This window comes from Sander vitreus, chromosome 17, assembly GCF_031162955.1.
Source record: "Sander vitreus isolate 19-12246 chromosome 17, sanVit1, whole genome shotgun sequence".
NCBI lineage: Eukaryota > Metazoa > Chordata > Actinopteri > Perciformes > Percidae > Sander > Sander vitreus.
In genome coordinates, this window is record NC_135871.1 from 21,885,835 (window position 1) to 21,900,984 (window position 15,150).

The following is a 15,150-nucleotide window of genomic DNA, read 5'->3' on the forward strand; positions in this document are numbered from 1 at the left end:
TTCATCAACCGGATCCAAGATCATGTTTTCAGACTTGTTTACATTCAGACAACAAGGTGAGACCACATGCTGAGGACAGGAGAGGAGGCAGGTTTGTGTGCATGGATGCTCTCTCATACAATCGTATGTATGTTTGTGTAACTTTTCATACAGTCCCCTCTGTATATGGGCATGAGTATGGGCACTCTCATTTGTGTTTGTGTGTGTGTGTGTGTGTGTGTGCGTGTGCTCTCTCTCTCAGACAGTCTTTTGATCCGTCACCTCCAGAGTTTTTGAGACAGATGCTGATTCCTCCTGGGTCTCGTCTAATCCCTGGCTACAGCTTCGGTCACCTGACTGCACACTGTCTTTCACCGTGATGGCTGCGTTGGAGTAAGTCGCGTCTATACTTTCATACGGCTCTGATGTCCACTGAGAAAGAGAGGAGGCAAGAAACAGGCCCATTAGAGAAATATTCTTTGTTTATAGCCTGTACTGTACTTACACCATTTTGCATCCCACGTCAAACTAAAAGAGCAATGAGTATGTGTTTTATTTTCCCACAGTAAAAGAAACACTGTTGATCAATACTTTTGCCTTACTGGTTTTTAAAACTCACTTTCCAGCTTATCCTCTCTGAAATGTACCGCTAAACTTTTCAGACCATGCCATGAATGATATTTAGGTGGCATGTGTTGACATGAACTGAAAGTATAAATGCTTTGCCGGTGGCCCCTAGAGGCTATTTTCTCATGATCTGGATTTTATGCAGTCTTATGTGTGTGCAAATAAAATAAATAAATACATTTTTACCAGTGGTAAGGCTAGAAATGTAAATTTGTCCAGTTCATCACCTCTGCCTATGTGATTATGAGCTACAGTAATGTGTGCAACACTGACATTTTGGCTTCATGCTCCCCAGAGTTATTTCACTGGGAAGCATGAATGTGCTTATATTCAATGTCATGATAATCTGTCCATGATACTTGAATACTTATTAATTCCATTTTGGGAATGTTGTAATGAGAGGACCACATTATGTATGAGGAGGGTGCAGCCTGTGTATAAAGAGGCAGGAACTTTGCATGTCTACCTGTTGATTTGTTAAATTACCTGTGTGGCTCTGCTGCTGGACCTGTGCGAGGGCCCCATGGCGATGTTGACGCTGGATGAGGACTGTGTATCGGTGGTGTTGCCCCCTTCAGCAGCAGACAGCCCAGAGATAACCAGGCCACTGGAGAAACTACGCTTCCCAAACAGCAAGCTGAGAGTGGACGAAGACGAGGAAACCTGGGGAAAGGCATATAGTGGTGTACAGTAAACCCTAAGGTGGTACATGGTAGTACAAAACACAAACATGCTCATGCACAAACAATTATCAGAGATAGCAGGACTATATACTGTATGTATCTAGTACAAGTTGAAGCTTTCTGACTCCTCTTGATCCAGAGGCTTTTCACTCCCTTTATTATTATGCTTATAAATATAGTCACTACATGTCTCAGGCAGGCACTCCATTTATAGTTATTTAAAGTAAAAGGAACTGTATGTGTTCTAGATACTTAAGTTTAAGAGGGTTCAAGGGTTTAAGTCAAAAGAACACGGTCATCAAGGCTAGTTTTTCCTAAATGTCTTTACTTTGAATATGTTGCATACAGTTTTTTCATTCCATGTGAATATTACCATTTGTATGTGGTACCTGAAGTCTTTTTATATTTGATATTAATCTTAGATCTTTTCTTACATGTTTTTGTGTGTGTGTGTGTGTGTGTGTGTGTGTGCATCCAAGAAGTTCAGTATGACCAAACTTGTCAGTCATGAGATGTTCATCTGTCAACCATGTGTTGTAGTAAAAGTGTGGATGTATAGAAGTATAATAAGCTCGTACCTGGCTGGAGCGCTGCTGATGCTGTGCTGCCTGGAGCTGCGAACTGATCCCACCTGCTCCTGAGAGACGAGGGACCTGAAGGGAGAGAGGAACATCCTCTTAATCGCTTTATTCTCCTCGTAAAGGCACACTAAAGCAAGGATGGATAATTAGCATTGTGTGTGTGTGTGTGTGTGTGTGTGTGTGTGTGTGTGTGTGTGTGTGTGTGATTACCTGGGAGAATATAGAAGCTATGGAAGTGTTAAAGGACAGCTGACTGTTGGACAGACGCTGGACAAGCCCGTGGTTGGAGCCTGACTCCAGAATGGGTCCTGATTGGCTGCTGACGGGGGGACGCTGACTCTGAGGCTGCACTGACCGACTGCGGTACTCTCTTCTGGCTGCAGAAACACAAACATGAACACAAAGAATTACATACTTTTATAAACTGGAATTAAAAATAAAAAAACAACCTGACTGAACTACCACAATGTTTTTATTGTGTACAACCTAGTCTCGCTTTGCCAGACCTTCCTTCACAGCGCTGCAGAGGAGGATCTGGCTAGTCCATACAGCTTTCCGGGATGGGAGAAAAACATGCTCTTCTTCAATGGCATTTGTTTAAACCAATCACAATCATCTTGGGCGGTGCTAAGCACCGGGCAGAGACACGGTGCCGCTGCAAAATAGCCTCGGGAAGGAACTTGTTTTGGTGTTTTGGTGTTTTTGGTCATTGGATTTGTTGACAATAAGAAAGATATAGAATAGCACCTGACTTATCCTTTGAAAAAAATTTAATACAGTAGCAGTACAGTAGCACAAGTAGAGAAGAGTCATAAAGTCAGTTACACAGCTATATCTATCTTAAGGTTGCTAACATTAGCCAATATAAGCTAGCGTCTATATAGAAGAATGCATCATTTTGACCTTAAAAAAATTACGTAGTCTCATTTTTAAGGTAAATAAAAATGGAAAACTATTCAGAAACGAATAAATACACCCAGAACTATGATACCCCTGCATATATTATAGTACCTGTGTATCTGCTTTGTGGTGTGTGTGTGTGTGTGTGTTTGTGTGTGTATTTACCCTTGTTTATATCCTGGCAGCCCACTTAGAATTGTGGGAACCAAAAGCTGCTCTGCACAAGTTAACTTTTATTTTGATGTTTTATTTGGACTTTATTTTACGATTTGAATTTCAATTCTGGTTAATGTTCCAGTAAGGGACTCGGGAATCAATGTAGTCAATAGAGATTTTCCACGGATAGTGAGACACGTGTGTGTGTGTGTGTGTGTGTGTGTGTGTTTGTGTGTGTGTCTGTGAGTACCTGCGTTGTGGTGTCTGCGGCTGTGTGTCGTCCTGGCTCTGTGCTGGTAGAGGCTCAGGCTGTTGGACGTGACGGAGGACGGGCGGTTGTTGCTCAGCGAGGACGAACCACCCGCACCGCAGTCCACATCCTCCATGTTCACACCACTGTTGCAGCTGGTGAGGTTGTCCTTACGCACCCTGCAGAACACACAAGCACACAGCTCTAATTTATTTATTCATGTCCACATCAGTGCAAGGGACACAAACTGGCAAAGGGCCATCAAAAATTTAGCAAGGCTTGACTATTCCAGCTGGTTAACCACACACACACACACACACACACACACACACACACACACACACACATAAACCTTCGCTCAGAGAGATGTTACGTAACTGTGCTAGCATATGTGACACACACTAGGGCAGCCATCCATTTCAATTAGTTAAATGTGTTCTAGCTGACGAGGCACAGACCATCTCCCGTGGCTCCCTGGCTACTTACTGAAATCAAGAAAACACCTTTAACTCGAGGCCGATGAAACAGGATTAACACACTAATCTAATCTGGAAGGAAAATTTACCCTCTAAGAAGCTTAAGAGAGAGACACAAAGACAGACACACACACCAGGGTTTTTCCTGGCTCAGAATGGGCTTTTGGGCGGACACATTAAGCTGGGAGTCTTTTTGAGCAAGCATCAAACACTTAATTTTCTGCATTCTGATACATTTTATGTACCAATTTATGGTGGAAATGTCTTTATTTTATATGAAGGGGGAAAAAAGGATGGTAAAACTGAGATCCCTTAGTGCTAGCTTCACGGCGGAGCGTTCAGGTCCAGTCAAAACAATGCAGCAGCTTGCTTATCAGCGAAAGCTGTATGTTTAAAAAATATATAGCGGCTGTGGATAAGAGGAGTTGACTGATGCAAGAAACCTCTTTGGGGGGCATCAAATAATTCTCTATGCAGGAAAAACCCTACACACACACACACACACACACACACACACACACACACACACAGGTTTGTGGCACTATCTTTGTGGGGACCCGTCATTGACATAATGCATTCCCAAGCCCCTTACCCTAACCTTAACCATCACAACTTAACAATCACAACCTTAACCCTTAACCTCACCCTAACCATAACCTCATTCTATCCCTAATCCTACAACCAAGTCTTAACCCTCAAACAGCCCTTTAAACTTGTGGGGTCCAGCATTTTGGCCCCACAAAGCTGTCGGGACCCCACAAGCATACTGGACTCCCGTTTTTGGACCCCACGAATATAGTTAAACAAGCACACACACACACACACACACACACACACACACACACACACACACACACACACACACACACACACACAATTAGCTGACCTGCAGAGGTTAAAGCAGAGCCAATACAATAAAAGGAAGGAGCAACATAAATCAAAGCTTTTGGCTGCCTTCCAATTTTGCAATCCACTCACACTGTCCCTGTGCATGAATTTAAAACTACATTAAGTTGGCGAAGAAGTCTCTACCCAGCACTGACTTCCACTAATCTAATCACTAAACTATCGGTAAGTCCACTCTCTCAGCATTACGTTGCGGTTTGCACCTTATCTGGAGTGATTTACACCAAATACAACCAGCTGAATAAGTGACACTTATACGTTACGTTACTATCATCTCATGTGTCATCACAACATTTTGCCTCTTGCACATCATCTTAATGTTGTATTTGGGGTCCTGGAGACCCCAGACCCTGTTTATCACAAAAAAAAAAAAATCAAAAAAAAACACGAGAACATTCTTAAAGTTGTTTATCCCTGATACTTCATGACTTTTCCTAATTTTACGAGAATTGCTTATAAACTTGATTTTGAACTGAAGAGCAGTCACAAATTAAAAGTAACCACTGCAGATGTGATGGACAAACTGTACATTACGTTGTATGCTGGAGAATGCTGCAGGTAATCAACCTAACACAGCCTACTTTGCAGCAGTGTCTGAAATAGTTATTTAGCGACTCCAACATTAAAATGGAATTATATTATGTCAACCCTTATACATCTTAGACGAAGGAAATTCTGAGCAAAAATGTAGTCTTGTAGTATGTAAGAAGCATGTAGGTTTTTCACCGTAAGTGTGAACTCTAAATCATGCCAATTGAATTCAACTGAGCCTCTTATCCAGAGTAAACAAGGACCCTCAGAGATGCCGAAGCTTATAGTTACAGGCAGCATCATCTTTTTTACCCACCAGACTGTACTAAATAAAGAATAATGAGGTACTTCAGCATGTGAAGAATGTTAATTGAAGAGCACAGTCACAGGGAGAGTTTTGGGGGAGGAAGAAAAAACTGCACTCTTGACTGAGGTGTGAAAATAATGTATGTTTTTAAATATGCACAAATGTATTTATTCTAAACCGACCGTAACCATTTAGAGCAGAGCCAGGATCGAATGACGTCGAAGCTTAAAGCGCCTCCTCCGATGCTGCGGAGCGTACGGTGTGTTCCTGCGTACGATGTTGTTAGTGGTGACACATACCTAAAAGATAATACAATAAATGTCATACTATCAGCAACAAGGCACACCTGCACATTGACAAAACTGTAAAGATAATACATATTTTTCAAATTTCAAAAACATGCATTCTGCAAAGGTGAAGTGAGCAACAACATTATCATTAATAAAAACGTTCAATTCAATCCTAAAACCTTGTGATGTTAGTTCCATGCTCGACATATCTGGTCTGAGCATAGCTGTGAAAGACACATACATGGGGTAGCCCAGCGGCTGGTCGCAGGATGAGTTCACCATGTTCCTCAGCGCCTGCTTCGAGTTCTGGATGCTGCCGCGTTCTGGGTTTCGGTTCCGTAAAAACACCAACTCCTGCTGCTGGCCTGCCCACAGACCTCGCACACACTCCTTATTGATCTGCAGTGAGACATCAGATCATCCTCCATCGGCAAAAAGAAACAGTGGCAATGGCATTACCTGTTCTTTGGCACAGATATGATAGCATGTATGAAAATTGAAGAGGTACTATGCTGTATAACCTGGAACCAAATTTAGTCTTTAGTCTAAAAAATTTGCTTTTTCAGCTTCATCCAAAAGAGAGGATGTTTTAGTTTTAGCATCATCCTTCCATCACTGAACAGCTAAAACTTAATGTTGCAGAGGATTAGATGGAAATGAGTGCACTTAACAAAGTAACTGCAGAGTCAAAAAAAAACTGCTCAACAACCCTATTTAAACCCACACAGATAAAAATGTACTTAAAGGAAAAGCTTGACATTTTGGGAATTGAAGCTTAGCATAAGTTCAGCCAGTTTATCACTTCCAGGGCCCAGGTCTGAGCTCAACAGAGCTCGCTTCTTGTTTCATTCATCCAGATCTCAGCCATTCAGCCATTACCATCACCACCAGTGTCTAGACTGGTGCCCCGATGGTACCAGTCTAAACACTGGTATACACCATCGGGGGTATCCCACACTACTCACGGCTTCTCGACCCACTTTAAAATATGATGACGTAGGTGGATTTTGGACACAGCCAGGTTAGCTGTTTCCAATCTTTGTGCTAACCTAAGTTATCTGGCTGCTGGAAGTAGCTTCATATTTAGTGAGAGATATGTGAGTGGTATTGATTTCCCAAAATGTCGGACTACTCCTTTTATGTTGAACAGTATAAAGTTTAAGTACTGAGAGTTAAGTGGAAATTTGAGCACTTAGCACTGCAGAGTCAAACATATTGATTAAGCACTGTTGTGGTCATTTTGTGCAATGGGTTAATAAAAACTTTGCAAGGCTGCACTTTTCAGGAGACACACCCTGCTTCACATTCATTCAGATCTTGTCCTGCGACACAGTCACTGCTCAGACCTACTATCTTGATACATTCAGCTGAAATGGGTTGCAGTTTCACATCACAAAGCACACTTGTGATCATATATGGGGCCCTATTTTAACGATCTAAGCACACGGCGTGAAGCCAATGGCGCAGGTGCATTTAGGGTGTGTCCAAATCCACTTTTGCTAGTTTGACGGCGGCAAAAAAAGGGTCCGTGGGCCAGGCGCATGGTTCAAAAGGGTTGTACTTAGTGTCTTCATTAATTCATAGGTGCGTTTTGGGCGTAACATGCAATAAACCAATCAGAATGTCATCTCCCATTCTCTTTAAAAGCCAGGCGCGTTGGTACCTTGGTGCATAGCTATTATGATGGCGGATTTGCACCGTAATATTTTTATTTGTAATCTTTTGCATGTTTGTGTGCTGCTGCGCTTCCCTGTGTGTGTGTAACAAGCATAGTGTGCGTGCGCTGTGCATAAGTCTAGGCACATTTTACTAATTTGCTGTTAAAATAACAATGAAATGCTGCGCTATTGACTTTAGACCAGGTTTTTGTTGGTCAATGGCGCGATCACTTTCCGCTGCCTCAAGATAGCAATACGCCAAGAATTCACCTGAACACACCTCCCTGTAAGACCAGCACACCCATGGGTGCACAGATGGGCGCAGGTGCATTTGCTATATAAACGACGCGGGCGCTGGACGGGAAATTGACAACTGCGTCGGTCTTAAACTAGCAAAGACACTTGCGTCGGGCTTTACGCTGCGCCGGGTGCAAGATAGGGCCCTTAATGTTTGTGTCCATATTTGTGCTCAGCCATACAGATAGAAAAGTGATTGTGATGTTGTACACCTGTCGGATGAATTTCAAAACCTTGTCTTAGTTGTTATAGGTAGGATGTTTGTCATGCTTTATACATTTCTCACCATCTCACATTATCCATTCATTTTGCGTAACATTGTCTGACTCTGAAAAATGAAACACTTCTCACACCACCAACACCCTCTTACCTTGATGACCTTGAAGCTGAGGTGGCGTTTGTACAGCATGATGATCTTATACTCGTCCGTGCCATCATCGATCATGTGCCTCAGTGTGAGCAGCGTTTCGCGGCTGGATAGCACTGCCTTACGCCAAGCGGGGTCGCTCTCGTGACAGATGACCAGGCTGCTGCGGTAGTTTGTGATGGCTTCGTACAAGATAGAGGCCTCCTCGGTCTCCTCCAGACAGGTGAAGTGATCCTAAAAGGGCAGGAAAGGCATGATGAAGCACTGTACAATTTCGATCAGATATTAGGGAAAATGTCTACTCCAGGGATGAGAAATGGCCATCGTGAAGATATTATTAGAAAAAAAAAAAAATGTAATGATTGATGTCTGAGTAGAATTAGTAAAAACAGGTTGACAAGCCCAGGGATACAGCAGCAGCCATTTAAAAGCACAGTGCACGTTACCTGATGCAGTTTGAGGCTCATTCTGACTGCAGGAGCCACCACCTTCTGCAGGAGGTCAAGATCAACAAAAACCCACTCGTCTTTGGTGGCGATGCGGAAGTCGCCTTTAAACAGGGTGTTGAAACCGTACAGAAATGATTCCAGACTTTGTTGTGGAAGGCAGAGGTTTGTGGGGAAAAGAGATAAAAAAAAGATGGAGAGAAAGAGAGAGAGAAGGAGGAGGAGGGGGGGGGGGATTATGAAACTATGAAATATTTTTAGACTATAAACCACACAAAGACAAAAAGTCATGAGTGCAGTGACAGAAATCTGTTTGAATTATGTGTATGGCTAAAGGTTTAGCTGCTAATGCCCCCCTGTGGTGTATCTGTCAAACTGCAGGTAAATATCTACCGCTACAGATATATTACTCACAATTTTTCAGCACAATTGCAACCAGTAAACTTGTACAATTATGTGTAATTATTGCATTTATCTAAAAACATGAAAGCAACATACAAACTGATCCTTGATGCTGAAAAAAACCCCGCCTAATACTAGATTTTCCTATCATTTTAGATTCATTGACTGTATTGCATTTTCATTATTTGCATTGCTATATTATGCTCAGGGTCCCTGTGGTTGTCTCCTGAAAAAGAAAATAGTTTTCCATTGAAGGAATCTCTGCATAAAACATACATGTCGAGACACAATGGGACCCCCATTGTAAGCGTCCCCATGATCTTCCCACACGAGTCAATTCAGAGAGTAGTTACAGGGAATGTATTCATCTATTTGCGTTGCTCTTTGACTTCAACAAAGTTTACCTGTTGGACATGTTGTGTGATGCCGTTCCGAGGGATCTCCTCCCCAGGACGGAGAGAGCGTAAGACAGAGTCACCAAAGGTGAGTCTTCATCACTGTCCACAGGCTGGACAAAAACACAAAAAAGGGCAAACATGATGAGACTGGCATAAAGGACAAAATAAATATACACTCTGCCCAAATGTGTTGCTGTTGTATTCATGAGAAAAGGATGACAAGAGTTGTGTGAGTTTGCAACTTTAATTGGAGTTTAAGTTTCTCTATTAAGCAACTTTTGCTTTCCTTTTACTCATTTCACATTACTGATTTAAAAAAATAGTTAGTCGATCACCAGAAAATAAATTAGAACTGTTTTCATGATCGTTTAATAATGTACGCCATTTGTTACGAAACAATGTCATACATTCACTGGTTCCATCTTCTTAAATGTGAATATTTGTTGGTTTTCTATGAGAGTAAACTGAGTTTTTTAGGTTTTGGACTCTTGGTAAGAGAAAACAAGCTATTTGAATACGTCAACTTGGGCTTTTGATGGTCATTTTTTAAAGACTATTAAACTAGAAATCCGTCAAGTGAGAAAAAAGCTGCTGTTACACTGGCTGCTCTAACCCATGATGAAGTTTGATAGAATAATCTTTAAGTGATGTACCGTCTCCATCTTCCCAGCACAGTGCTGGATCCACTCCAGGTAGACGTTGCAGAAGCTGGCACGCGTCACCCCCTGCAGGCAATGCACGTAGTCTTCATCGATCTTCACACTAAAGACTTGAGGGTCGCGCTCAATGTGGTGCCACTTAGTGTAGGACAGCAGCGCCTCCTGGACAGTGGCATCTTTGAGCCAGGTGGACAATTTGGGAGAGTGGACCAGGTAGTAGATAATACTCTGAGATGGAAGGACAAGACAAAAGCAAAATATGAAACACAGGGAAAACACAGGAGAAAGAAATGGCTTGTTTGTTGTAGCTGCTGACCACATCTGGAGTTACTATTGGCAAGCTGCCATTTGTAGTAATGATTAATGCATAAGATACTGGTTGATCAATTTAACAGTTTAACCTTTTGGCAGGTAAATCTTCAAGGGCACGTTGAGACAAGTGGAATATTCAATTTTCAGTCCGTCAATGAAGAGAGAGTGAATCAAAAGTTGATTTTCTGTTTAACCTTTATGTAACCAGAAGAGTCTTATTGAGATCAAGAATCTCTTTTTCAAAGGAGACCTGACCAAGACAGGCAGCAGCATACATAAAACACATAGTTACAGACAGAAAACACAAGAAACTTACCAACAAGCAAAACCTTTCAAAATAGAAATGAAAAGAGTAACCAGTTCAATTTAAAAAAAAACCATTGACATCTAAATCAAACTGCCTCTAATTCTTTCATTTTTGATTTTAAAGCATTTAGCGGGATTAATTCAAATGCCTTATTAAAGTTGTACTACTGTAGGTACCTTACCAATACCAGTGACTCAGTATAATCAGTGTAATAAAATAGTAGCTTAAATACACAGAAAAAAAAGATAACAGGATCTCAGCAGATTGCATGAAGTATGCTCAGATGTTCTGACATGCTTAAAATCTGTACAGTAATAATGATCCTGGGTTTCTCTGGGCTGAGTGATCACTTGTTGCAGTTGGTGTGAAAATGTGTCTTTACATCTACATAAAACCTGGTTAGAAAACAGACAAAAAGACATCTTTCCACCTTCAAATGAGCCGATTTCTTGATCTAGGCTATATTACCACTAGTGTGTATACTAGTCTGCCACCAACAGCTGCAGCCATTTAAAAAACCCAAATATGGAAACATTGGAATGCTAAAATAGAAGAGATAGTAGAACTTATGTATATATATTGTGTAAAAAAGTAAAATATCGACACTCTCATACCAATAATACTGTATAGCGCAATATCTGTGGCGAAGATTAGAAGCCACGTCATCATTTTCACACTGGACATACTGGCATAATCATGAGACGCTTACTAATACATTCGTTTTCAGCTGGAATTTCTCAGTAGTAATGTTTTGTGGAAATAGACAAAATACCAAATAGGATTACAAAATAAGACATGCTCCAGAACTTTAAAAACTTTCCTCCGAGTGAGTAACTACTTTGTTTAATTTCGACAACAAAATTGTGTCTCAAGATTCAAAACATTGAAAATAAAGTACAATGTTTAATATACAGCGCCTATGATGGACAAATGATGAATATCAATATGCTGCCCAGTTACCTAGTAAAGAGGCAAAGCTTTTTGCAAACCGTTTCTAACTACAGTTATATAATTGCACAACAACTTCTGTAAAATGCACATACATAAACAGATTTGCACAAATGAAACGTACCTTCAGGTAGTAGGTGATGAGTAGTTTTCGGAGATCGTACACTTGTAGCATTGTGGCGGCATTGTTCTCACTGATGCTGTAACCCTCCAGCAGGTACTTGGTGGCAGTCACCTCCCAGGCCAGCCAGCGCAGGTTGAAGGCCGCATTGCACGACAGCAGGTGGGGCAAGTGACCTGGCTCGCAGCAGCAGCACGCATCGTCTTCCTCCACGCCCTCTGTGATGGCCTCCACCTCTCTCTGCTGGCAGTATGTACCTAGGATGGGGAGAGAAGGAGGTAAGACAGCGAGTTAACTTGTCATTCATTCAGAGAGACAGATAGGTCAAACTGTACCTCTGAACTCCAGACCCCTCAGCTGGAAAGTGACCAATCCGTTGCCAATCTCGATAAGGTGGACCAGGGCATTGAGGTAGTCAGAAGCCAGAATGAAACAGTCTCCGGCGCTGTAGTTGCCCCATCGGCCCAGCATAAGGTCGCCACAAAGGGAGTGCTGCAGTGAGCGAGTCAGGTACTCGTAAAAGATGGAGTTTAGGTTGCTATCATCACACCCTGTGAGAGGAAGACAACATTTGGCTGCAAATAATAACAACAACAACAAAACCTAAACCTAATTTATTCAACAGCTTCAAAATTGATCTTTCAGATATGACTTTGAGAGGACAGAAATAAAAAATAGATGCAACCTGTAAGCCTAAAAAAAGGAACTCACCTGTCTCTTTATCCACTTGGGACACCAGTCTGCTGTTAGAGTTGTCAATACGCTTTGTGCTGCAAGAGATGGGAGACAAGAAACAGTTAAAACTGTAGACTGTTAAGCCCAAACATAAGTCAAAAGGTATCATTTATGCTATAGTGACAAAGCTTTCCAATGTTTAAGTCATGTAAAATAGGGTGAATAAAATGTTGAAGCTGATGGGACAACAGCTTACACATCAAAACTTATTTTAAAACGGCTCCCTCACAACAGGTGGAGAACAGCTGATCTAGACAATACATCTTCTTGGAATCATTTGTGGACTGTATTACCACTGTAAAGTTTCTCAGAAAGAATTACTCCTCTCGAAGATCTTAAACTATTCAATGCCATATACAGATCACTGTAGTTGTAAAACCTCTACAGCCATCAGACAAATGTGTAACTAAAAATTTTAAAACTAAACTTTTCTGGGGTCTCAGTTGTTGTCCTTGTGTTATTCTTTTGTTTTAATGTTGTCTCGGTGTTTGGCTGAGGTTCACATTGTCGACCTGCACAACTACTGCAGAAACACCTAGATCTCAGTCCAGCAGAGATGATGCTGTCAGTGATTGTAATGTTGCGAGACAGACAAAGATTTAGACAAAGTCTAAATATAATCACAGGCTGCTTCATGTCAAATCACTGAAGTTTGCACAACAAAGCTGCAGGAGTATTTTTGGAGTGCTCTCTGCAAGCTGAAGTACAAACAGTCTCTCACATCAATAAGTAAAAGGGAACAGAGGGGTTATGTTGTGTAAGTGTGAGTGAGACAGAGAGAGAGGAGGAGGAGGAGGAGGAGGGTGTCTATCTGCTAATCTGCCTAGCTCAGCTCAAAAGGTTGGGATTGATTTCTCCTTTAGTGTATAAAATGTTTATGTTATTGTTAAAACTCATTCAGTAAATGATATAAAAATAAGTCATTAGCCAATTGTTCAGTACTTTCCGACTTCCCTACCCTGTTTGTGGCTCTCAGAGCCAAGCCCATTCATTTCTACTGAAGCTGTAACTCTTTAAAAACAGCTCACAAATATATGTTTTTACTTTTATAAACAGGATGAAAGTACATTTGTTTGGGACTATTTCCAGCCACGGATTAATACACACATTTGGTCCGCTAGTGAGTATTCACAGCAGCAGGATGTTGTATGTGAGATTGAATCAAAATAAACTACAGCGCCCATGTTCATGGTAATAAAGGAACATGTCACACAGTGCAACAGTGACATTGATGTGTTTTTTAATAGTTTGGGAGGTCTGGACATCTCCAGGCTGTTTGGGAAACTCAGTCCTCACTCACTCTGTCGAAGCCTTACTTGTAGTTTCGCTCCCAGAACTTAATGGGCCGTGGATAGGAGGAAATGAAGATGGCACTTCCCAGGAAGGGAGCCAGTGGGGTGTAGAAAACGGTGGTGAGCAGAGTCTGGAGCAGCAGCATGGCTGAGTCTGAACACGCACACACACCAGTAAAGGAAAGAAAAGCAGGTACTGATGCACTCAGACACACATACAGGTCTTAGAGAAAGGATACGAGGCACAGCAAACGGCTGAGCAAAGGCATGGAAAGCGCTGCCCCAGGCGATCTGCCAGGGAGCGATGTAAACCAGAATGAAATGGAGCTTCAGCAACAGCTCACGCATCTGGACAGAAACATAAACAACACACAGTCAGTCCCCTATAAACAGACCTCAAAAGAACATCGGTAGTGTTAAAGGCATACTGAATCAATGTGATCTATTATAGTTCCTTGCACATCACTATACATGTTATATAAATGTTTATTCTATTTATTATATGTACAGTATGTCAGTGGCACATACAGACAAAACACAAAACAAAAGGCAGTTCAGTTGAAAATGTCATATTTCATGTTTTCCGACAGTAACATTTCAGTTCACCTCTTCGTAAAAAAAAGACTTTGGTGGGCGCCCATATATAGAGGTTTACACCTCAACGCAGTGGGCCCGGGTTCAACTCCGACCTGTGGCCCTTTGCTGCATGTCATTCCCCCCCTCTCTCCCCTTTCATGTCTTCAGCTTTCCTATCAAAAGGCCGAAAATGCCCAAAAAACTTACTTTGGTGTCTGTCAACAGCAGGTTGTGCTATGTCAACACACATAATTACAAAAAAAATAATTTTTAAAACATTGTTCAAAGTAAAATGGACAAAGACAGTTGTCATTACTCATCCTTTTTAAAGGAGTTCTCCTCTGTGATATGGTATTGCACTTCCATAAAGTTGAGATACTCAACAGAGACAGAATACAACAAAAAATGGTAGAAATTTAAGTTGCAGAGACCGAGACATCCTGACAAACTGCCAAAATGCTGGATCCTACAAATCCCATAATGCAACTGGATGGCATCTTTTTGTCAGACTCTCCATTACAGGTAAACACCCACTTCTTTTAAACTCCACACCTCAAGTTTGTAACGCATTTTTTCTGTTCAGTCTTGTGCCAGAGCCTAGATAAACTTGACCATCAACTAGACCATGATGCACATCAGTGTAATCCCATACACCTCTTAGGTTAGAACAAAATAGGTTAGAACAAAATATTTTTCATGGTGTGCAACACACACACACACACACACACACACACACACACACTCCCTCTCACCTTGTGAAAAACAATAGACATAATGAAGAAATCCAGCAGGAAGCTCTCAGAGGCGTGTGGACAGTCAAAGTGGAAAAAGACGAGTGTGAAGAGCAGGGTAAGGAATTGGAAGCTGGGGTCACAGAAGGATGAACGCAGGAGTTTCAGTCCAGCGACTGTCGTCAGGAGAACGTCACAGCTGGAGGCGGCATAAA

General features: G+C 41.7%; 1 protein-coding gene across 1 annotated transcript in view; it reads right to left on the reverse strand.

Moving 5' to 3' along the window:
• Positions 1 to 15,150, reverse strand: part of pcnx2 (pecanex 2) — a 30,804-nt gene continuing 15,654 nt past the window's right edge. Inside the window, exons 24-40 of the mRNA XM_078273690.1 lie at positions 14,957 to 15,134; positions 13,868 to 13,976; positions 13,653 to 13,782; positions 12,313 to 12,371; positions 11,937 to 12,152; positions 11,605 to 11,858; positions 9,908 to 10,141; positions 9,261 to 9,364; positions 8,455 to 8,599; positions 8,012 to 8,242; positions 5,928 to 6,085; positions 5,579 to 5,695; positions 3,177 to 3,355; positions 2,081 to 2,247; positions 1,868 to 1,942; positions 1,093 to 1,269; positions 1 to 411 (exon numbers count right to left, since the gene is read on the reverse strand). Of these exons, the coding sequence (XP_078129816.1) occupies positions 238 to 411; positions 1,093 to 1,269; positions 1,868 to 1,942; positions 2,081 to 2,247; positions 3,177 to 3,355; positions 5,579 to 5,695; positions 5,928 to 6,085; positions 8,012 to 8,242; positions 8,455 to 8,599; positions 9,261 to 9,364; positions 9,908 to 10,141; positions 11,605 to 11,858; positions 11,937 to 12,152; positions 12,313 to 12,371; positions 13,653 to 13,782; positions 13,868 to 13,976; positions 14,957 to 15,134 (2,707 nt within the window). The 3' untranslated portion in view covers positions 1 to 237. The remainder of the gene's footprint in view (positions 412 to 1,092; positions 1,270 to 1,867; positions 1,943 to 2,080; positions 2,248 to 3,176; positions 3,356 to 5,578; positions 5,696 to 5,927; positions 6,086 to 8,011; positions 8,243 to 8,454; positions 8,600 to 9,260; positions 9,365 to 9,907; positions 10,142 to 11,604; positions 11,859 to 11,936; positions 12,153 to 12,312; positions 12,372 to 13,652; positions 13,783 to 13,867; positions 13,977 to 14,956; positions 15,135 to 15,150) is intronic.